The sequence below is a fragment of the Spinacia oleracea genome, chromosome 3 (assembly GCF_020520425.1).
Source record: "Spinacia oleracea cultivar Varoflay chromosome 3, BTI_SOV_V1, whole genome shotgun sequence".
NCBI classification, from domain to species: domain Eukaryota; kingdom Viridiplantae; phylum Streptophyta; class Magnoliopsida; order Caryophyllales; family Amaranthaceae; genus Spinacia; species Spinacia oleracea.
This window is the reverse complement of record NC_079489.1, coordinates 28,477,273-28,501,453: the sequence shown is the minus strand read 5'-3', so window position 1 is coordinate 28,501,453 and position 24,181 is coordinate 28,477,273. Positions and strand designations below refer to the sequence as shown.

Here is a 24,181-nt window from a genome sequence, read left to right as displayed (position 1 = left end):
GTTCATGGTATTCACAAAGCTTAGTAGATGATCACGGGGGTTGTCCGTGGCCTTGAACTTTGGTAAGTCAGATGAACTGAACTTTTCTGGTAATTTGCCAGGAATAGGTTCAGGATCGAGAGAGAAGTATTTGCTCCCCATGGTTTGCTGTAGGACCATTTTTTCAATCCTCTTCTCGTTATTGAGGTCATTTTTGGCTTGCGCAGCCGCTAAAGCTTCATTTTCCATTTTCAGTTGGCCCATAAGTTGGGTCATTTGGACCATCTAGTCTCGCAAATCTTCGATGGACATGTTTGAAGGTACGAATCGAGGTTGGGGAAGCGGAGATCCTTGAAATGAAGGACAACGGACGGAGCCTGGAGTTACTAAACCTGGTGTTGGCGATGTATCTTCGAGACGCACTAACCGTTGATTCCCTGATCGGCACCAAGTGGCAGGACCTGTCCTAGGCATAAGATAAGCTAAAGTTTAGGTTCCCAAAATTTCAAGCATTACTTAGTCTAGACTTCGACTCTCTAAATTGGTTTTTCACTCTTTCTTTTGTCGGTACACTTTTTGGTTTTTTTTTTTTTATTTTGGTCATTCTTTGGATTTTCGAAACACTTGCCCGTGTGACATTCATAGTTATTAGCACGTTTGGTTTTGGTGCCGGGTATTGTCGTCGTAGGAGGCCTAACAACGACACAAAGAGTTATTAATTTTTTGCGAGTCGCTTTTGAAATCGAGTGCTTTTCTTATGCCCTCGTAGCAATTCTTTTTATGAACATTTTTTGCGCTACGTATTTTCCTTTCGCGCGGGCACCGAGGCTGCTGCGCCAGACCAGAAGGCCAAGCAGCAACTTCAGCGCCCAGCGAGGGGCATGAGAAATTCTGGCGCCCAGCCAGGGGCGTTGAAAATTCGTCCCTGGCTGGTTCTCGTTTTCTGTCTTCTGTTTATGCGACTTCGATTTGCGTGCTTGCCTAATAACGTCCTTTACGCGTAACAGCGTTTGGGGGATTCGTTACAGGCCATCCCGAGCGTCGCTTATTTTGTGGCGATCATTCGGGTTTGCGGAACACGTGTTTCGGTATAACTCTTTGGCAAATTAGTCTATGAATGTTTGGGCAATTTTTAAGGTCGTTGGTTTTCTAGGATAGTTTGTCACACACAATCACATATTTCGCTACACATAACTACATTACAAACATGGATTTGAAAATTAAATATGCCACGTAGTTTATGATAGGCTTCTATGGGTAGTTTATTTGCGCCTGGCTTGGTACCGCTTCTATCGTAGATCCAACACATGCCCCGGTCGAGGTAGTGTCTTCAACAGACGAATTTCGCTCAAGAGGCCAACCCGCAAGTGCAAGCCAAGGGGGCATGCAGGCGAGAGGGACCTAATGGGCGAACGATTGGGTTCGGTATAGGTGTACTACCTGCACAAGTACCGAGTGGGAAACATGCGCGGCGTATGCACCCCCCTATTGGCGAAGAAAGGTATCCTTAGTCCCAACTCCCGACGGAGCCGAGATTCGTTATGCGGTTCTGCCCGTTCACATTAATATGCTGATTTTCAGGTCGTCCCAACTTGATGGGGAAATAAACGCGGGGTAGGATCGTTTCACCCTTCGGCTATTTTGATTACCTACAAGCACGAGTATTTCCTTCACTATCCCCAATGAAGTCGCCACTGTGAGGGGGTCGAAAAAGCACGAGGCTAATGCGTGACCTCGTCCCTCGTGGGTGTGACGATTCTTTTTATTCAATCAAGTGTAATTGGATTTCCTGTGAGTTTACACCCAATTGACTAGTAATATAGGAGTCGCCATTCAGTTTTTAACGACAATGAGAAAAACTGACAAAACCCGGTTATCGTGACATAAAGGGGGTGCAATTATGTTTGACCACGACGGCCGTAGGTTCCCTTGTGATCCCTGGGGTGGGGATCTCTCAACATACACCCGCAAGGTAGAGATTGAGGGTTCGGGGGACTGTAACTACCGAGAGGAGTACTTCGCTCGTCGATAACTCCAGAGGCAGGATATCCTTACTAGCTCAGCATAAATAATTGAAGGGACATGCGTTAACTATTAAACTAATCTGAATTGATTTTAGCAATATGCAACATATAATACTAATTCGATCGTGATTATCTGATTTAAATAGCATTAAGGGACCTAGCATGATAATCCGATTTCCCAAAAATATTATATTTGTTAGGCGTGATAGAACAATCAGATTTAGTTAGTTTAACAATTCATAAAAAGGGCGAGGAAAGCAGTTAAATCATCGAAAAGGGACACATTACGACGCACCCTTGAGAGGTGCGTCACGGTTCTCAGAAAACTAACCACTTTTACTTTGCTATTTCTCCTTTTTATTTAACGAATCTCAATTATGGGACAGGATACGTTCTGTTCGATTTATGGATCGATTGAGAGAAAACGCGTGAACAATTTCGCAGCGAGAGGCTTAGGCTAAGGGTTGGAGTCAATACTCAGAATATAATTATGTGTTGTGTCCTTTTCACGTGGAATTTAGGGGCCTATTTATAGGGAAGAGTTCGTGGAAAGATAGAATTGCAGAGTTCTAATCCACAAAGAATTAGAAAAAAACACGTACCCAGGTATTTTCAGCGCCCAGAGCCAGGCGTTGAAAATAGGGTCTGGCCTGTTTTCTTTAGTCAGATTCGGATTCCTGAAATCCGTAGAGTTTGAGACTTAATCGAGTCTTTTAGCGCGTATCAATTTTATGACGGAATGCGTCTGGGCCCGTTACGAACTCTAGGCTCGTTAGGATTTTAATTAATACGTAACTCTTATTTCCGAATCATATTAGGAATAGGATTCTCGCAGTTTTCTATCTCATTTAGGATTTATGTTGGAATGCAACACCTAATTCTGACAGGTTTCTATCCTTTATGATTTGCCACTTTTAGAAGTTACCTTTTACGGCAGTTACTATTTTTAGCAGGTTTCCATAAATAGCAGGTTTCGGGTGAAATGAAAAGGGGAATTGAGATTTGTTTATTTTATAGGAGATGCGTTGTCAAGTGGAGATTTACGTTTTCATCATCGAACCTTTCCCTTTCGGGAATGGGGACAAAAGTAGGTGTCTACAGGTGTACGTTGAGCGATCCCCACCACCAGGGATCACAAGGGAACCTACGGCCGTCGTGGTCAAACATAATTGCACTCCCTTTATGTCACGATAACCGGGTTTTGTCAGTTTTTCTCATTGTCGTTAAAAACTGAATGGCGACTCCTATATTACTAGTCAATTGGGTGTAAACTAACAGGAAATCCAATTACACTTGATTTGACAAAAAGAAGCGTCACACCCACGAGGGACGAGGTCACGCATTAGCCTCGTGCTTTTTCGACCCCCTCACACATACATCAAAATCATCCTCACAACACCCTCTTCAACCTCCACCAAACCAATTCCACTCTCACTCACTCCCTACAAAAAGCCCAAATTTCACCAAATACCTCAAACTCTCACAATTCATCAACTATGGGTTCTAGGCCAAAGAGGACTTGCACGGGAGCATCTAGGAGGCAAGAGGAGGCTTCCACAAGCCGTGCACCACCACCACCGCAGTTCCCACCCGATCCGACATTCCTGGAAATCGTCCTCATTAGTGAGGATCAACAAGCTCGGCTTGCACACCTCAAGCTACGGAAGGTAGTCCCTACCTGTTTTATTTGTCAGAAAACTCTTAATGATATGGGGATTGAGAGAGATGTTAAATCTTTATTCTATAGGGTGGGGATGAAGCATATGTATTCCATGATTAGATTGACATTTAGAAAGCTTACTCTTGAATTCTTGAGCTCTTTTAATGTAAAAAGAAATGGATACAAAGATGTTACTAGGGTGTCGTTTCGGTTGATGAATAGAAGTTTTGATATGACAATTAAGGATTTTGGTGCGATTTTTGGGTTGTTTGTTGAGCCTACTAGGTACCCCGGCGAGGGGCATAATAATAGTGAAGTTTGGGGGAAGTTGACGGGGAATTTCAATCCCTCTAGTATGCAGCATTTGCACGCCTCTAGCATGCAACACCCCATCCCCTTTGTCTTTTTCCGGTTTATGTCATTTGCAATATTCGGGAGGGATCAAAAGGAGAATGTTCGGAGCACGGAGTTGGAGGTTATTGGGGGATACTTGTTGGATGGGGATGATGGTTATAGGATAAACTTTGCCCATCATTTGGCCAACCACCTCCTTGCTACTGTCGTCCACCGCTATCAGACCGATATAGCCCTTGGGGGCCTAGTCACCCACATTGCCATAGCGGTGGAAAATTTTGCTGAGAGGGACCATGTTGTGGTCCCGGGAAACAATCTGCTAGACTTGGAATATTTTGGGAGTCTTTATAGGGTGCATTATGAGTACGAGACACTTCGTCCTGGTCAGATGTCATGGATGTTTCAGAGGAACGCCCTATTCACTCTACCTGACACTTCAGGGCTCACCCGTTTTGAGAGAGGCCTGCCCCATTATCTATACATAGGTGAGCAGGCACCACCTCTACCCGAGCCGCAGCCCCAGCCCGAGCCTGTGCCTCGTACCTACTTTCGTAGGGGCGGGTGTAGAGAGAGAGAGGCGAGACAGAGTGGTAGCCCGACTCCATAGGGGGAGCACCGGTCTTTGGAGGAGCACATGGATAGGCTAGAGATTCGATTTGATCACTTTGAGAGTGATCACCAAAGGGTCATGTTCCCCATGTACGACCATTTTGCTCGGGAGGGTATCGTGCCTCAGGAGGCCCAACACCCCTCATGGTTTGGATATCCGGTAGAGGTTTATGAAGTCCCGGAGCTAGGGGCACCTTCACACCCACTCACTACTACGGTGGGTATGGAGAGGGCCCTAGCGATAACGGGCATGGTGATGATGATGATGGCGGCCAGGGCCATCAGTGATGTTGATGATGATGAGGATGGTTCGGTACCCCTTAAGCCAATGAGGACATTGTCTGATTTAGCTTGGGGGGGTGTTTCACTTTCCTATACATATTAGGTATGTTTTCTTTTCGTTTTGTATTTTTCTTATTTTGGTGTGTTTTTGGTGTGTTTACTGCTTTATAGGTTAGTTTTACTGCTTTAAAAAAAAGAACAAAAATACGTTCCGATGAATGCAAAATCATGATTCCCTGTGCCCCTTTGATTGAAAATTATTTTGATTCTTGGTATTTGATGACGAGCAATGTGGATATGTTAGCCATGATTTGATATTTGATTACTTTGATGCCTTTGCATGAGTCAACTTTGACCAACTGTTTGTGGACTTGGTGCTTGGCTAGTTGACTTGGTTAGGAATGTGTGATAGTTTTCTGGTGTGTCTTTAATTTTGAGTATTGGTTTGCAACTGTTAGTAGTGTTTTATGACTCATATACATGCACATTGAGGAGGACGAAGGCATTTTTCTATTTAGGTAGCCTTCAGATGAAATTAGATACATTTGTTCCCTTCTTTTCCACCCATGTTGTTGCTTGTGCCCTTTATTCGGTGACTAGCCACATTACAAGCCCGTGAAAGCCCCATTGGTTACTAGTCCCAAGCCTAGGTTGGGGGAGCTAATAGTAGTGAGGTGAGGGAGTTGTAGTGTGCTACATTTTAAGCACAAAGTGAGTGTTGAAAAAAGGGAGTTCTTCTTATCTTGTTTGTTGTTTGAAAAAAAAAATTCCTAATGAAGAGTGAAAGAGATGAGAAGAATAGAAGGTGTGAAGGTTTTCCAAGAAGAAAAAAAAAGGAGAAAAAAGAGAAAAGAAATTGAAAATAATAAAAGAGAGAAAATTTTATTATTTTCAGAAAAATTCAAAGCATTATGTTACTCAAGTATTACAATTCCTTATCATTGTGAGTGATCGGTTTTATAGATGAAAAAGGCAAGAAAGTATGGTGTAGTTCTTTTTATTGTTCATCATGTGTTGAGTGGGAGAGTTGTTGTCATCATTTGTTGGTTGATCATGGGTTTTGCTAGGATTTATGCTCCCCAAAGCCAAGGCTTTAAGCTCACATTTTACCCAAATCTACCACACCCTCACCTAAGCCTAACATTACAATCTTTGAAGACCTTCAAACCTTTGTGCATAGAGTCGTGTTAATATGAAAGTAGTTGTTTATCAATGCAAGTTATGACATGACACATTTCGAGCCGACTACTAGGTTGAGTGCATGTTCTTTTAGACACACGAGTGTTGTGAGTCTGGGAGGGCATTGTTCACATATATGTTGGGAGGGGAGCGAACGGGTACATCTTTTACCCGCCACATAAATGAGTGACGAGTGTGTGAGCACTAGTCTTGAATTCCATTGTGCACTTGTGATTCGCTTTGCGTGACGATTGTTAGGGAGGATTTGTGGTTGGATAGATTTGATTAGTTGACATTGATGCATGCTCGTTGAATTTCGCCTTGAATTGTATCCATTGTTTTGAAATATGTTTGGGGTGAAGTTGATTTTTGTATTCATCGATGATTTCTTTGCTTAGGGACAAGCAAAGATCTAGCTTGGGGGAGTTTGATATGTGTATTTTATATAGAGTATTTACCCCCGTCCCTTAGTACTTTTATGCATTAAATGAGCTCTTAGGAGCCGTTTTTAGTACTAATCTGTGTTATTGAGTGTGCCTTGAGTTTCAGGATTACTTAGTAAGAAATTGGTCTTTTTAGGCTCGTTTCATGGTGATATGGGCCACTACACGATCCAGAGGAAGTTCGGGACGACTATCGTCGACTTTTGGGAGCCTTAGATGCTTATGGTTGAGCCCCGGAAGTTAGAATCGGTGTTATGGGCGAAGAATGATGCTTTTAGACAATCGTCCGTTGAAGGGTGGGCGAAAGGAGAACAACCGGGCGAGCAAGAAGCTGGTTAAGGCTTTCAACACGCGCCCGATCGGGCGCCCTTCGCCCGGTGACCACCGGGCAGACAGCAAACTGAAGAGTACAAGTATCTTTTACCGCCCGACGGGCGAACGTCGGCCCGGCAGGCGAAAGTTGAAGGATTGAGGGACGTCACATTTGGCCGGGCGGGCAGACCTACGGCCGACGGGCAGGTTTCAAGCTTTTCGCACGGTGGGCGGATGTCTGCCTGACCGGGCGACGACAACCCTGGGCGCTTTTTCGCGAATTTTTAATGTTATTTTGGGCAAACTATAAATACTAACCCTATTATTTTAGTTGACATCTTATTTTCTAGTTTCAAACACTTAGTTATTTTCCTTAGCTTGGTTTATTCTCTCAATTTGTTGCAACACTTAGTTTTTATTTAATCTAAAAAATTCAAGCTTTCATTATTCATTGTTCTTCTTTAGGTATTGATTCTTACTTTGATTTATTATTTTGCTTTAACTATGTTTTCATTGATTAATATTGCCTTAGTTATTTCAATCATGTGTGAGTAGTCTATTTTCTAGGTTTTTGGGGATCCATGAATTAATATAAAGGGATGATTGAATGTTGTTGATTGTTGATATTGTGGTTAATTCCTATTGATTGGTTTCATTTACTATGCAATTAGGTTTGGCGCAGGTTTAATTGTATTAGTCAAGCAATATCAAGTTAAGATTCGAGATATGCAATTTGATGTTTAGGCTTGTGTCAATAGGTAGAATTGGAATTAATACGTAGCGAGAGCCCGTTAATTCTAAGTCTATGATTAGTATCGATTCGAGAGAGCATGCTAGTTTAATTAATTGCTTTATTGATTATTGTCGATTGTTTATCATCCTGGATTGTTGTTCATCGGTGAACCTATGCCCTAGACCTTTTTATACCTGAAGTATCCCTATTTTATTATTGTCGTAGTTTTAGCATCAAAACCAACCAAACTCTTGTTCGCAATAGTCTAGACTTTAGTTTTAGTAATAGAAAGAACGCATGTTTCCCTGTGGATACGATCCCTACTTCCCTTACTATCTTGTTAGTGGACTTAGGTTTATCTTTGATTAGCTGATACGACTTAAGTCTGCCATAAATTAACAGAATTTTGAAGAAATCGAACAAATATGAAGCAAAATCATTAAAATTAATCTTAAATAAGTAACCACAAAACATACCAGCTTTAAGAAAACTTTAAATGACTTCAACAGGCGCGGATCAGGAGTTCATTTCAAGGAAGAATGACTGCAAATCTATGAATTTGAATTAATCTTAGATTTCAAAAAATAAATTCAAAACAAGAATATACAATTTAAATCGGAACAAAAAAATGAGAACCTTACATATTTAGTTCGCTTAAGGATTGATGCCACACGAATAGGCTCTCCGAGGAGAAAATTAGTGGAAGGTGTGATTGATTTATTGATGGAATGGAACCCTTGAGAAGTAGAAGAAGTGTTCAAGAGACGAGAGAGATAAAGTTTAGAACTGGAGAGAGAGAGAGAGAGAGAGAGAGAGAGAGAGAGAGAGAGAGAGAGAGAGAGAGAGAGTGGGGGGGGGGGAGTTCAGTAACCCTCAATAGAAAGTGGAGGACGGCAGCTAGTGGGGTAACTAAGGTATAAAGTATTTTCAGATATATTGGGGTTTAAAGGTGAATGGAGGCGAATTTTTGGGGAAGTATACGAAGTTGTTGCCATCATCACTGCTTTATATGCTTATTATATTTATTAATTTAATATTATTTTATTTTGGTAAAAAAGCAACGAAACGTTTATCTAACATAGGCGTTTTATATTGTCAACCATACATAAAGTATACGAAGTTGTTGCTATCATCACCGCTTTATATGCTTATTATATTTATTGATTTAATATTATTTTATTTTGGTAAAAAAGCAACGAAACGCTTATCTAACATATATAGTTGTTTTATATTGTCAAACATACATAATTGTGGTGAGAGACAACCGTTTAATATAATTTTATGAAACGCATAACATACTTAACCGTTCTATATGTAGCGTTACATTTTCGGTCTTTGTAGTAGTGTATTTACACTCACCCATTGCTTATTCGATCCAATGTGACCCTTTTTGTACGCCATCCTGCAAATAACGTTGGCCACATCAACATCCATCAAAATACCAAACTAACAACAACTACAACCAAAATAACAAAAACTAACCACCATGTACCATCTAAAATCCATTTTCTGTATTTGACACCTTTTCTATTTGTTTAATGTTAATAAAAACAAAAAGGGAAAATTGATTCTAAAAATACAACTTTTGAGCGATCTTCTTAAAAAGGGCCGACTTTATGTTTATCTAAGACCTTTTGGACCTATATATCTTTTTATAAAAGGCTCCCCTCTATAATAACTTGCTAAAATAGGTAATATGTTACAATATTTTTTAATCTTCTTGTTAAATATATAAAGAAAAAATGTTTAATTTGTTAGGTTGGTTTTCATACTACCTATTGTAGCAAGTCATTTATGAGGGGAGCCCTTTAAAAGAAGACATGTCTAAAAGGTTGTATTATTCTTAGTTAAATGGAAAGTCAGCCCTTTTTAAGCAAATCGCTTAAAGGTTGTATTTTTAGAATTAATTTTTCCAAACAAAAAAGCCCTAAAATATACTCAACATTTCAAAAGCAATAATACTATACATTAAAACAAAATCATAAATTGATCGACCGCAACACTCTAAATTAGTTTTATGTGCGTTATCACCGAAGTACATAAAATCGGGGTTCTCCATACATTAATCAATCACATCCTATACAATCACTTAACGCAGACGTTTATTTACTTCTAATTCTAAGTCGACCTAATTCACAAACAATTAACAAAATTCGTAGAGACCCATAAATTCATACAACACCCCAAACCCCTAACAAACTTTAACATATTCATGCAGATGCAAAACAAAACTAAATGACAAAACAATCAAACGAACAAATTGCATAATTGAATTACCGATAAACCTAACAAACCCTAAATTAGTAGCATATAGAATCTAACTACGGAGAAAAGAATAATTAGACTGAAACTTTATGTTGTATGAAAGAATTAATCTTTACCTAGAATGAAGAGTAAACTTAACTTTTACCCACTCTCATCAACTTCCATGAATCCAAAGTGAAGATGAAAAACGGCTTGTAATACCTCTATATACTGGATTATTGGAAGTTATCAAGGGTGCATCGGTTAATTACAGAAGTTAAATGATAACATGGGTGTTTGAGCATTTAAGGGAAGAGAGAGAGGGAGGTTCAGCGGTTATGCTGTGCGATTTTGGAGGTAGAGCAAAGAAGCCAAAGTCGAAGATATCGAAGAACCTGAGCTCAAAACTTCTCAACTGAAAAATTTCAGGAGACAGAAAGTGAAAATGAGAAAAGAGTAAATTTTTACAAATTTATTACATTATTACAGCTACAAAAACATAAATAAAAGGTAAAATAAAATATTTTTTGAAATTTGAAAATTCAAACCAAAATTTTAGAAAGAGAATTAAAAAAATAAAGGGAAATGTTTAATTAGTTGGCAAAGACAAAAACCACTTGAACTTATCATTTTGCCCTTGGTGTATCATTTAAATGATCTACCAATTATAATATTAGACAACCTCCTAACTTTATCCATATTTTATTACAACCACCACCTTTTATACAATATTAACTTTATGTTAATATTTTATACAAATAGTAACCCTAAAGAATATTATGAGAGGTAGATAATATACTTGATAGTTCATACAACATCATGAATGTTGGGTCCCAAATCCTGACTAGTTTTCCTTTCTCAAAATTTTTGTTACAAATAATTTACTACTAGTAGAAGGAAAAAACAATTGACAGGGTCCTCTTTCTCTAAAGCACCTGTCTTAGTCTTTGACTTGGACTCACAATCCAAATCGCAATAATGCCATTTCCACAAATCTCAAAACATTTGTTTCGCCTTTCACTCACTCATTCACAATTTCCACATATCCTTCCTTCCTTTCCCCAAATTAAACACCCAAACTTAAAAGAACCATAACCAGTTAACCCTTAGTTTTGATTATTATTGTTAATTTATTCTTTTTATATATTCAATTATGCTGCGGCGGGTACTGAGCGCCGCAATGTTAAGTCTTGTTGTAGTCGTGTTCTTCTTCATCTTCATATCTTCGAGTGAAACTCGGAAACACGGCATGATTATGATTAAGTTGTCGCGGAGGAGGATGCTAATAGGTCCAGGATCGTGGCCGCCGAGTTGTAGATCCAAGTGCGGAAGCTGCACACCGTGTAAGGCCGTGCACGTCCCGATTCACCCCGGAATGAGTATCCCATTGGAGTACTACCCCGAAGCTTGGCGTTGCAAGTGCGGCAATAAGCTGTACATGCCTTAGGATACTACAGAGGAGGATGCTAATAGGCCGGTCCAGGATCAGTGGCGGCCGAGTGTTAGATCCAAGTGCGGGAGCTGCACACCGTGTAAGGCCGTGGACGTCCCTATTCAACCCGGGATCAGCATATATGCCATTGGAGTAATAACCCCAAGTTTGCCGCTGCAAGCGTGGCACAGTAACTCAGTAAGCTAGGTTGTACATGCCTTTAGGATACTACGGAGGAGTACAATATTAAGTTAGTAACGAGGAGAGAGAAAAAGAGAGAGATTGTTGAATTAATTCATGTACTTCAGTTACTGTGTATGCGAAATTTGATGATGAAAGGAAATCAGCAGTGTGATTAATGAGATGGAACTACCTATCCTCTTGTTTTATTTATTCTACTGTACTACTTTCTAGTTTCCAAAACGAGTACTATATCTATTTAATGTTGAGTGTGATGATTTATACAAGTATTGCTCTTTCTGTTACTCCCTCCGTCCCTTAATATTCGCACCGATTTAACTGGTGCGGAGTTTAAGATATTTAAATTGACTTATTAATTTAATGTGTGTTAGTTGATAGTGGGTATTTTTTTAATATAGTTAGTGGGAAATATGTAAGGTGTGGGAGTGATGAGTGGAGGATGTGAATTTTTAAATGATTTTTTATATAGGGGGTGTAGGTGAGTTAATAGATAAGTGTGAGAAATAATATAATATTGGTAATAATTTCCATTTATAGAAGCGGTGCAAATATTTAGGGACGACCCGAAAAGGAAAGCGGCGCGAGTATTAAAGGACGGAGGGAGTACTAAAATATTTTGGTGATTTTTATTCGACATCCCCATTCGCTAAAACGCCTGCGTATTTATAGTGAAAGTACGATTTTACCCTTAAACTGAAATTCACCCTCCCCTCCCTCACTTCACCCCTTCCCATCCTGTTATCTCTGGCAACCTTCAACCGAAAAGCCCTCCCCTTCCCTACCCTGTTAACTCCCGCACCTGCAACACAAAAGGAGAGAGGTTCCGCCGGCAAATTAGACACAAAACTGCACGACATGGAGGAGAGAAGCATCAAAGAGTACACTTTATTGGTCGTAGTTGAGCGGCGGCGAAGGAGTTGTAGAAAAGAAGAGATAGCACGACGAGGAGGGGGAGAGAAGCGTCGCGGAAGCACAAGGAGTGGGGGGGGGATGCCTCCAAAGAGGTCGACAGTGGCTGCTTTTTTTTTTCTTTTTGTTCGAAAAGGGGTGCCGCCCAGAGATGGCAGCCCCTGCCATATCACTGTCGCCCAAAAACGGCGGCTGCGGCCATGGTTCAGCCACAGCGAATGAGCCATGGGCGGAGCCGCCGTTTCTGGGTGACAGCGACATGGCAAGGGCCACCATCTCTGGGCGACACCCCCTTCTTTAAAAAAAATGTTTTTGAATTTATTTTTTGCCATTTACAGCCTAAATCTAATTTTTAAAAAATATATTATTTTACATCCCCTTATTGAATTAATAATATAAATAATTTTTTAAAAATTTTAAGTTAATTAAAAATATTATTTAAGAAATTTTTGAAAAAATTATGGAAATAAGTTTTATTGATTTTTATTATATTTTGTAAGTTAAGAAAATTATTTTTCTGTTTTAATTAAATAATTTGAGAGTGAAAACTTGAGGTGAAAAGTGAAAGAGGTGGAGTGTTATTTTATAAGGGTTAAATCGTACTTTTACATTAGATTTTGCGGGCGTTTTTAGCGTACGCGGACGTCGAATAGCGATACACAATATTTTCCCATAGTTAAAAACTACTCCGTATTTTTTATGAATTGGGTGTATAATATGCACATGAGCTGATTGTGTAGGCACATAAGTAGAGTGATAGATATATTAAGTGGAAAATTTTACCATTTAAGGTATGAGGCACACTTAATAGGACACACAAAAAGAGGAATATGTGGCATCTATGTAACATAATGTTTTGTATTTGCAAATTATATATTCGATGTAGCTACCGTAACAAACAAAGCTTTGGTTTCTTTATCAAGGAAAATTTGCGAAATGCAATCCAATAAATTTGGTTATTTGTCAATTACAACCCAATAAAGTTGGTTATTTGCCTATTACAACCTCACATTTTTAAATTCATAAATTACAACATTAAACTTACAGCTCCACTTTAAATTATAATCACGAATCATTGTCCATCGAAACCAATCGGAATATGATGTCATTTAATATGAAATATAAAGCTTAAGGTTGTAATTTACAAATCTGAAAGTTTGAGGTTGTAATTAGTAAAGAGACAAATTTATTAGGTTGTATTTGACAAAATTTTCCATTATCATCTACTTCTAACACTCTAGTATTCCGATGTAATTTGAGTGTTGCGAAGAGAGGAAAAGAGTGAGAGAAAGAAACGTGGTTGATTTTTTGAAGAAAAAACATGATGTGTCCCCCTCGCAAATCAATTCCGGAAATCTATGGTCAAAGCCTGAAAACACAAATAGGTTGTCTCTCGCAAATTAATTTTACTTTAAGTTTTGTTTTTGCAAAATAATTTTTAAAGGTTGTTTCTCGCAAAAAACTGTTTTTAAAATGTTGTTTTTGGCAAATTTGCCTAATGAATAACTAGATAATGGCAGAGCCATAGTCCATTTCTTATTTAGAACTCCATAAAAAAATACACGAAAGTTTGTTTACATACGAACATGAACCTTATTAAACATAACAGGGATAGTGAGATTGGCATCTCTGATAGAAATGAGGTGGGTATGATCCCCTTGTAAGTAAGCATTTAAAAAGGCAACAATTACTCCTCCCACAAACTTTCTCATAGGTTGTCTAGATTCCCCATTCTTACAGAAGCAGTAAGTAGATATTCCTCTGACTCCGTTTGTACAATCATCTAGCATGTCAAGATGACCATAATCTTTGACAACAAAATACCAAGCAGGATTCTGAGACTCCTCATAAAAATTCTCATGGTTTACTCCTTTGGGTGCACAAGGAGGAAACAACATGTTCTTCTTGATTTCACCTAAACCCGAACCAATTACAAGTATAGGCATTCCATTAAGATCAAAAGATTGTGGCACATGAGTTAACACTGGTGGTGGTGTTTGGTTTCCTTCTCCCATTCCATCTACTGGGTCGATCCCAATTAAAGCTGATATTTTTAGAGGAGATGTTGTTTCTTTTTTTAAAGCTAAGGCAAATGCTACCTTCCCACCACGACTATGGCCAGAAAGTGCAAGCTTGTTTAAGTTTGGTTGTACATTCGATGGAAGCACATCCTTTAACCCTTTTGAAAGCCAGTCTATGATGGCGGCTGTGGCATGAATCTCATCTCTTGAGTCAGGTCCAGCAACGGAATATAGCTGTTAGGTTGTGAACAAACATAAATAATCCAATTATAATGCCATAAATTGAGATCAGCACTAATCATAAATTCAATATATATATTTATATAATTTTAATTAGTTGTTATCTAAGCATTCAGTAATATAGCAAACAATATCTTATACTCCTAAGTCCTAATACATTACGATGACTGATTTTGGGCATTTTGCCGCCATTAGGTAATTAAGATGGAAAGAATTAAAGCTAATGGTCCTCCAAAGGCACTTGATTGCCCTCCATCTTAGCTGACTTCAGCTAATTCGGTATCCCAGTTCTTCTGTGATTTTTTCAAAACAGTAGTGTGTATTAGTTGAATCATCTTGGTTGCAATTGGGTTTTGGACTTTTGATAGCTACGATTATAAGAGATATTGAAGGACTTTTGATATTAAAATATTTAAATGAGCGATCTAGAACTGGTAAAAAAATAAAATAAGTGTGATGCTAGTGGATTACTCCTCCTATCTTCCATTGTATTTTAGAATGGAATCTCACTTGGCCTATGTTCATGGGCTTGCCATCTCTCAACCTCTCCAAATCTTAATTTATATTTTGTGAACAGGGAGTAACAAAGTAAGGACAATGATGAATGCCAATTCCCGTACGCAATTTATTTTCTTTAATTTCATGCTCTTTTCCCATGTAACAAATTAAACATACGGAATTTAAGACACTATTCAAGTATTATGGAACGGACAATGATAGAGTCACGCTAACCCTTTCAATATTGAATTTTGATTGGTTACAAATGCATTGAAATTTTACATACAACACTTTCTCTCTCCAATTAATTATGCTTATATATTATTTTATGTTATATGTATCTTATGAGTTGTCAACCCTTAGGGTCAACCAAACATTGTCCTTATGGAACAGATGGAACAAATTAGTATGGGTTCAAAACATTTTGCAATTAGAACTAACGAAAGATTAAATGATTACCTGAGGAGCAATAACCACATAGCCATGAGAAGCAACATGATGAATAAGCTGTGAATAAAAGTTGTTGGATAGAATATATCCATGAAGCATCAACAACACCGGGAATTCGCCGCCTTTCAAACACGATGGAGTTCCGATTAACAGCGGCTTCGGCGGCGGGATTGTATTGACATTATTGAAGCGGCTTTCTGCTTTAATTCTAAGGAGGGCAGTGGGATAACTTCCATTATCAAATACATCGGTGCGGCTCGCAATGGTATCTAGAGAAGAAGATGAGGTAAGAGACATTTTGGAATAGTATCTCTTTGAATTTTCTATTCTGATCTTTTTCTCTTTTCTTGGACGTGTTATCTCGTGGCTTGTATTTAGGGGTGCTTGTGAGCTCACAAAACTCCCGACCTACCCGAATTCGACTCGGTCAAAACCCGACTCGAATCAGTTCGACATGAGTTTGAGATCGACTCGAAAATTGAACGAGTTGAGTCGAGCAACTTGATACTCGACTCGAAAAGCTCGTGAGAAGCTCGAATTATATATAAATAATATAAACTTTTATAAAAACACAAATATTTTATTTTATTATTTTTATTCATCATTTTATGGTGTTAATTGTCCTTAAAAAATATACTTTCTTTTTTTTTTCTTCCTAAAAACGATGAATAAATCGTTAAGGATAAAAAAAATCTTAACCGTCCATCTAGATTAAATTATTTGGCAGTCAAAATGTCTTCTGCAGTTACTCCAACATGGTAAATAAATAAGGGAGGAAAGAAAGAAAGAATTACATTTATTTTGTCACATGCATATTAGTAAATAAGTGGGAGAGGAAAAAAGGAAAGAGTTTTATTTACTTTGTCCTACAATGGTAAAAAAGTGAGGGGGGAAAGGAAAGAGTTTATATTAACTTTGTCCCACATTGGTTAAAAGGTGAGGGAGAAAAGGAGGAAAGGGTTATAAGTATAACTCTTTGAATGTGAAAGTGTACAAATCACTTCCTTTTGGCTTTCATTTGGGCTAATGGATATATTGATTTTGGGTACCAACGTACTTTTTATATGATTGGAATTTTTTTATTCGATTTGGGTTTGAGCTTAACTTTGGGTTCTCGAGTCAATTTCGAGTTGAGTTCGAGCTCGAGTTTAAACTTTCGAGATGATTTCGAGTTGAGTTCGAGCTCGAGTTTATTTTTTGAGCTCAAGTTTGAGTTTTCGAGCCAATTTTGAGTCGAGTTCGAGCTTGCATTTAGTTTTCGAGCTCGAGTCGAGTTTGAAAATTTTGATCTCGCGAGTTTCCGAGTTGAGTCTAGCTTGACTATGAGTTTTCGAGTTCGAGTCGAGTCGAGTCTAGCTTGACTATGAGTTTTCGAGTTCGAGTCGAGTTTAGCCCACTCGAGCTCGACTCGGCTCATTAGCATCCCTACTTGTATTCATTACTCCTTTAGTCTCTTATTATTGGTCCCAGCACAAACATTGCTTATGTATTACTAGTCTCATATGCACGTGATGCGTGCAAATATAAGAAAAAAAACATTTGTGTTAGTATATTTTAACCTGAAATAACATGCGGCTTTATACAATAATTAATGGTCATTCTCCTGCTCAATGCTCTATAAATTTTATAAAATGAGTAAAAAAGGCTATGGCGTTGGGCCGGTGGCAAGAGATCACGGTAAAGAGCGAGTATAAGGCAGTTTGGGAGGTTCTGGGTCTTTGAGTAGAGAGCTACTTTCAGGGATAAGGTGGTTACAAAAAGGGGTTTGATAGCTAATAGCAAATAACAATTGTACTCCGTAAGAATTAAGGAGAGAATAAAGGGATTACAAATTTAAGGGAAAAAGAACTAAGGGCTTATATATTTTCATAAATTAGAAAGGAGATAATTTAAGGATTTCAAGTTTAAGATGGTTGAATATTATTTCAAATTTGTTATTGACGTTTGGATAGCCAAAAATCAATACAACGAGGTTCAAACTCTAGACCTCATGCCTGAATGATAATTCTCATTACCATCTTAACCAACCACAAATTGTGATTTATTTCTTCACATTAATTTATAAAAAAATGTTAACGTGAAGTCTAAAGTAACTAAATTTTTATATGATTTTTTATTTTCTATGGAATATTTTGAAAAAAATAAAAATAAAGAATTAGGACAACTATGAAGAAACATGATGTCATGAATCTCATAAGCATCAACTATAGAATATCTTGCATGGCTGCTTATATCTAATTTGGTGTTATTAATTTGAAGTACTTAGTTCCACTAGAAAATAACTATACAAATTGTAAGATGATCTAATTGAAAAATTACTTCACATGATAAATGACGTAGTTTTTTTTTTTTGTGCGAATGAGCCACAGGGGCAATATAAATTACAAATGGGGGCAGGGGGATTCGAACCTGAGACCTATCGTATACAGGCCCTCAGTCTTAACCACTGGGCCAAGACATCATTGGTGATAAATGACGTAGTGTGTCTGTGTAGTTAACAAACTTAATTGATGTTTTTCACTTTATGATATACATGCATTTCGTCAAATATTGAGCTTAAAAAATCTAAAATTTTAATTATTCAATGTAGCGATCGGGGCATCGCCCGGGCTACACACTAGTTTTTTATAAAAAGAAAACATTTATGTCCAAAAGTATAACATTTGTGTCCAAAAATATAATATTTGTTCCTCACGAAAACTCTGTCAACAACTTAAATGTGAAATTACTACAATGTCTCCTATTATGTGCAAATCGTCTAAAGTACCGAGTGATTTACACCAACTTGGATAAGTAAATTTGTTTTTACAAGAAATTTTCATAGATTTGTCCGATACTAATATTATCAATTAAGTATTTATGCAAATGATTGTGACATTGTATGTCTACATAGTTCAAGAAACATAACTACTAGTCATCTTGCAGTCTAGTCGTCTAGCGTTTTCTATGCATCCACCTTTAAAGAAAATTTCTGATCAGAGACCATTTTCAACTTTTGACATTCAAGTTCACTTGATAGACATTTCTTAGTCACGGGACTGGTCCTGACAGTCTATCTTGACTATTGTCAAATTGAAAGGACTCATCATTTAATAAACCACAAAATTAAATGGAAAAATGAAATTATTCATTTCAATGAATGGTTAACCAAAATGTTTTACAAAGTATTTAGACTCTAAAAACTTAAAAACATTAAAAGTGTGAGGGTGTCAATTTTTCCCTCTTCTGGATATGGCAAGCATATTAAGTAAGTGGGGACTAACTGTGGGCGTTAGCCTCTTTTTACTAGTCTTTAGGAGTCGCCATTCAGTTTAAAAAAACTGACAAAACGCGGTTATGTGACATGCCTGGAGTGAAAACATGTATGATTCACGACGGCCATAGATTCCCTTGTGATCCCTGGCGTGAAGATCCCTCAACGTAATATCCAGCGGAGCAGAGATTGAAAGTTCGGGGGATATTTACTAATACGGGGAGTGCCCAGCATTAGCCCACGCGGCGCGATCCTTACTAGTTCAATTATGACGATGATGGGACATGCGTTATGCTACATTACTTTTCTTGATTGATTTTAATGCACAGCTATTTACTAAACAGATGTCAAAAGATGATTTAGATTGATTTAAGGGGCTTAACAATAAACCGGCTTGTCCAAGTATTATCGGATTAAGGCGTGAACAATATAATAGATTAAAGTTAGTTGATTTATATGGTGGGGAAAGCAATAAATGGATAATTCACGTTACAGCAAAGCGTAGGCTTTACTGCAGTTCTCAGGAACACCTACCACTTGACTTTACTTGCTTTCCGTTTGGCTTTTGAACTTTACGACTGACTAACTATGGGGCAGGAGTCTTCAAGAGTTTTGAGTATTTTGGGGCTTAGGATTGTGTTTAGGTTTCTGCAGCACTTCGACAAGATTCAACGATCAGGCAGTCGTGTGGGTAGGGTCTGCTTAACAGTGTGTTAAATACGACAGACACACGAATCGGGACTTAGAAAGTTTCGGTCAATACTTAAGCTTAAGGGTTTTTGGGTTGTAATTGTGTGTTCTTTTCCGATTTTCAGAGGCCCTATTTATAACAAAATAGGCCAGAATAAGATAAATTCAGAAAGAGAATTTTCTGACTCAGATCTGCTGAGCGCTAGAACATTCCAGCGCTTGGATCAGGAGCGCTGGTTATTTCTAGCGCAGGCATTCTAAGCGCCAGATCTGCTCGTGTGACAGCTGGATAATTCTATCTTCTTGCGTGATTATATAAGAATAAAACTGTAGCGCTGGAATTAATCAGGCGCCGGTGGTTTGAGCGCTGAAAATTTGTGACGCTTACCCTGCCAGCGCTGGAATTTTCCAGCGCTGGTGTTTTACTTCACTTGTACCAGTCTTGGCAGTTTTTCACCGAATCTTATCAGCTAAGGGTGTGCAAAAATTGGTCCGGGCCGAAAAATGGACCGGACCGGACCGGGCCGAAGGCAATCGGTCCGGCCTTCGGGCCGAGAAATTACAATTTTCTGTCTTCGGTCTGGTCCAGTCCGGTCCAGTCCAAAACCCGATTTTGGACAGGACCGATTTTTCCTTAATAAAATATAATAGAACCTATTCAAAATTTTAATTCTCTCTTTAAATATGTTGTAAATATTACTATATTGTGATATATTTTATTTTAACTTCCCAAAAAGCCTTAAACAATTAGTTTTTTTATATTTATTTTTTCTTTTTTACCATAATTTTTATAAAACATAAAAAAAATACAAAAATAGGTCTACAACCGGTCTAAACCGGTCCGGTCTGGGTTTTGGACCGATTTTTCCAGTCCGGTCCGGGTTCGGTCCAAGCATAATCGGTCCGGTCTTCGGGTCTTGAATTATCGAATTTCGGTCTTCGGTCCGTTCCGGGTCGGTCCGAGTTTGGACCGATGAACACCCCTATTTGCAGCTCATGGGAGAAAGGGGCTGGGATGGGTCCATCATTAGTTCAGATTGTTCACGAGCGATTGATATGATAAAAAAGAGTGATGTTAGAGATATTAACTATTCTACTGTGAATGTTTGCAGAGACCTCCTATCAAAGATGAATGGAGTTGAGCTTAGCTTTGAGCCACGGTTCACTAACAAACTAGTTGATCGGTTGGCAAGGCTTTGTAGAACTAATGTATTACTTAACTATGATTTAGAGACTTTTAATTGTGCTTCCGAGTGTATTTCAAATGTTATCTTGAAAGATAGACCTCCGTAGAAGGGTTATCTTTTTGTAAAACTTTAATTTATTATTTTATCATTCCTTAAAATAAAAATAATAATAAAAAAAAAAGTGTTGTATGCATTTATCACAAATTCACAACACGGTCACGTAAAAGCATTCCGCCGTTCCGCGTAACCATCATACATTCATAATTCATCCCAAATTAGAATATGCTTTGCTGTTAATCAAAGCCCCACAAATCGCAAATTACAATCAACCCCAAAAAATTCCCCAAATATTTTCCTAGGTTTCCCAAGAACCCTAACAAGAGGACACAATTGTTCTGGAATTCAGAAAAATTTATTCCCGAATATCCAGAAAAAAAAAAACATTATTGTGAATTTCTTGATATAGACAACAATGGCGGTTTTGGGCAAAGCGCAAGGTGACATTGAAAGTGGGCAGCTCTACCCTAACATGGTGGAAGATGTAAGACACCGATGGGCTTTTATACGAAAAGTGTATGTGATCATCGCCATGCAGATGATTCTTACCGCCGCTGTCTCCGCCGTCGTCGTCTTCGTTCGACCGATTCCCGAGTATTTAGTGTCTACCCGTGCTGGCCTCGGCATTTATATTGTCATCCTTATTTCTCCCCTAATAAGTATGAATTGAATTTCTCTTTTTATCAATTTCGTATTAATTTTAGGTATTTTTTGTTGAATTTTAATAATTAATTTTCATTTTGATTTCTTTTGGTTGGTAAAATTGTGGGTTGTTGTGCAGTCATGTGTCCATTGTACGCTTACATGAAGCGCCACCCTCTCAATTTCATCCTTCTTGGGTTGTTTACTGTTGCCATTTCTTTTGGCGTTGGAATGAGTTGCGCTTTTGTCAAAGGTAACCGGTGATATTTTGTCATTTTCTTGATATTTTTGTTGATTGAATGGTTGTTATTATGTGGGTACATCCTTGCTTCGATTTTTCGGACCCAATTTCACGTTTCAAACTTGTGGTTAATTAGCATTGCTCGAGGGGTTCGAAGTTAGCTGATAGGACTTAAAAAGGAAAATGTTGCAAATAAAATAAATAAAGGGGTTAATGGTTTAAACATCTTTAAATTGTATACTTAATGGTTGGAATGAATCATGTTGTAGGCTTATCCATTACCAAGTAATTTGTGTAAATTGACAAAAAAAATTATCGAACACTGCTGGTACAATGTGTTTTTGTCTGATTAGTTCTCCGTAGTCCGTATTAATGATTAATCAGAACATTTACATTAAATTGGCATTTGTTCTCTGTGTTGTTGATCAGGTTACTCAAATATAACAGTTTTCAAAGTGCAAATTTATGTAATTTTGACAAATATTTCGAAATGGAAATCTAGTTTGTCAATACTCACTCTGGTTCATGATTTTTGTAAGTTCGTTTCAGTAAGATGCAAGTCAGAGTGAAATAGATGATGAGCAACTTTCCACATAGTAAATTAAAGTTTTCTTTATGAACTTTTTTCTTTTAATTTTAATTGGCAAATTGCAAGGACAACTGTAGTTAAGTTAGAGATGGCAAAATGTTAGAGTACATTGTTAAATGTTGGTTGCCTCTGAAATTGACAGGGAAAATAGTTCTGGAGGCATTGATTTTAACATGTGTTGTGGTAATCAGCCTTACCCTATACACATTCTGGGCAGCAAAAAGAGGTCAAGACTTCAGCTTTCTAGGCCCTTTCCTGTTCGCTGGAATGATGGTCTTGATGGTTTTTATGCTAATCCAGGTAACAATGCACAGGATATCGATCTGAATATTACTAGATGTTGTTTCTGTTTAGGCTGAAATTTATATATAATGATTTGTTTTTGTGTACAGATTTTCATTCCACTTGGAAAACTCTCTCTGATGATCTATGGTTGCATAGCTGCCATATTGTTCTCTGCATACATCGTGTACGACACAGACAACTTGATCAAGCGTTATAGCTACGATGAGTACATACCTGCTGCTGTCACCCTTTATCTTGACATTGTCAACCTCTTCCTCGCCCTACTGGCTCTTTTCGAGGGAGCAGACAGCTAGACTATATATTGACACCATACTTAGAATTTGTCACTTCTTTGACACCATACTATTCTTGCCAACCATGTATGGAATCTGTATATAGTGATCTGTGGATAGTGTATTCTGTCACCGATTAGAATAATGGACATGCTTAGTTCCGGAGGTTAAAGAACCGTTGTCCTCGTGTTAGAAAGCTTACTACTGAATTGGTTTTTGTATAGAGTTATACGTTTTTTATTACTAGCTAGCTTCTATGGCTTCTTTGTCCCTGTGCATTGTTGTTTCTGCAGTAAATCAGATTGGTAACGCTAAGAATGTTAAAGCTCGCCAATCCGATTGGTAACTCTCAGAATGTTAAAATAAGTTGTGTACTTGTGTGCTGTAATGCATTTTCATTGATTAATTTAAAACATCAGTCTTATGTCAAATAAGATTTGGGATCGAATCCACATTATCTCCAATATTCTACTTGGCTATGAACAAATAAGATTTGGATCGAATCCTTACTGCCATTTTTGCCTTTTATATCTTGCAATAGGCTAAATAATTATGTATACTTTTCCAACCTAATTTACCCGACACATGTTCCTTCATCCCGTACTCAAATTATTTGACACAATTTTTTTCTTTCCTCAAATGGCATGAACCTACCTTTTTAAAATGTTCCTCTACCTTTAATTGGTGTCCTATTTTAACTCTTACATTCTATTAAAAACAATTAAATGAGAGACCCTCTCAATCACACCCAGGGTTTAAAATAAAAAGTTATTTAATTACCCAAAATTATGTGACGGTCAAACCATTTAAGTAAAACCCTATTTTATTCTCCTTATTTCCACTTATTTCATCAAAAAAAAATTCATATAAGTTCAGATAATTTCAGTTATCAGAAAAAATAAGGCTAACTAAAGTACAATACACTTCCGAAGTACTTCGTATATGATAGTTTCGTATGGTCGTATACCAAAATAATCTCAATTAGGAGTTGAAATTTTTGCATTGCTACAATATACGCCCTCCCTATTCAACACTTTTTATTTGTAACACTTTTTATTTTTATTAGTTGACTTTTATATCTATGTTTATTAGTTGACTTTTATATCTATGTTTAAAAGATGAGTAATCCGCAAGCCCACAAACATAATACGGAGTAGAAATTACTAATATGGGAGATAGGAATTGAACATGTAGGACTTCAATTTTAACCATTTGGTGAAGCCGCCAAGACATAGCTGACTGTTATCTCTATCTCTCCCTTCGTTACATCATTATTCAAGAAGTGAATGAAGTGCAGAGTATAATCCTCGCGGTGTTTTGTAATTTGCAGGTTATTTAAGAAAACGTCAAATAAAATCGATAACGAGTCTTCGG

The 24,181-nt window shown here is 37.8% G+C and overlaps 3 protein-coding genes across 3 annotated transcripts; 2 read left to right on the top strand and 1 right to left on the bottom strand.

Annotated features, from left to right (window-relative positions):
* Nucleotides 1–10,765: 10,765 nt before the first annotated feature.
* LOC110803705 (EPIDERMAL PATTERNING FACTOR-like protein 4) lies at nt 10,766–11,736 on the top strand. Its single transcript, XM_022009244.2, has one exon. The coding sequence runs from the start codon at nt 10,973–10,975 to the stop codon at nt 11,264–11,266; it is 294 nt and encodes a 97-aa protein (XP_021864936.1). The 5' UTR covers nt 10,766–10,972; the 3' UTR covers nt 11,267–11,736.
* A 2,130-nt stretch (nt 11,737–13,866) lies between these two features.
* LOC110803699 (chlorophyllase-2) lies at nt 13,867–15,934 on the bottom strand. The gene is made up of 2 exons (XM_022009233.2): nt 15,580–15,934; nt 13,867–14,616 (listed from the first exon to the last, which is right to left on the bottom strand). The coding sequence occupies exons 1-2, from the start codon at nt 15,865–15,867 to the stop codon at nt 13,936–13,938; spliced, it is 969 nt and encodes a 322-aa protein (XP_021864925.1). The 5' UTR covers nt 15,868–15,934; the 3' UTR covers nt 13,867–13,935.
* A 4,950-nt stretch (nt 15,935–20,884) lies between these two features.
* On the top strand, nt 20,885–23,077 carry LOC110803704 (protein LIFEGUARD 4). The gene is made up of 4 exons (XM_022009242.2): nt 20,885–21,416; nt 21,539–21,652; nt 22,372–22,529; nt 22,622–23,077. Exons 1-4 carry the CDS (start codon nt 21,173–21,175, stop codon nt 22,826–22,828), a joined length of 723 nt encoding a protein of 240 aa, XP_021864934.1. The 5' UTR covers nt 20,885–21,172; the 3' UTR covers nt 22,829–23,077.
* Nucleotides 23,078–24,181: the final 1,104 nt, after the last annotated feature.

Coding starts and splice junctions, on each gene's coding strand:
- LOC110803704 (XM_022009242.2), top strand. CDS start 21,173: ATGGCGGTTTTGGGCAAAGCGCAAGGTGACATTGAAAGTGGGCAGCTC. Junction 21,653..22,371: donor GAGTTGCGCTTTTGTCAAAG/GTAACCGGTGAT, acceptor TGAAATTGACAG/GGAAAATAGTTCTGGAGGCA. Junction 22,530..22,621: donor TGGTTTTTATGCTAATCCAG/GTAACAATGCAC, acceptor TTTTGTGTACAG/ATTTTCATTCCACTTGGAAA.
- LOC110803699 (XM_022009233.2), bottom strand. CDS start 15,867: ATGTCTCTTACCTCATCTTCTTCTCTAGATACCATTGCGAGCCGCACC. Junction 14,617..15,579: donor ATGTGGTTATTGCTCCTCAG/GTAATCATTTAA, acceptor ACAACCTAACAG/CTATATTCCGTTGCTGGACC.
- LOC110803705 (XM_022009244.2), top strand. CDS start 10,973: ATGCTGCGGCGGGTACTGAGCGCCGCAATGTTAAGTCTTGTTGTAGTC.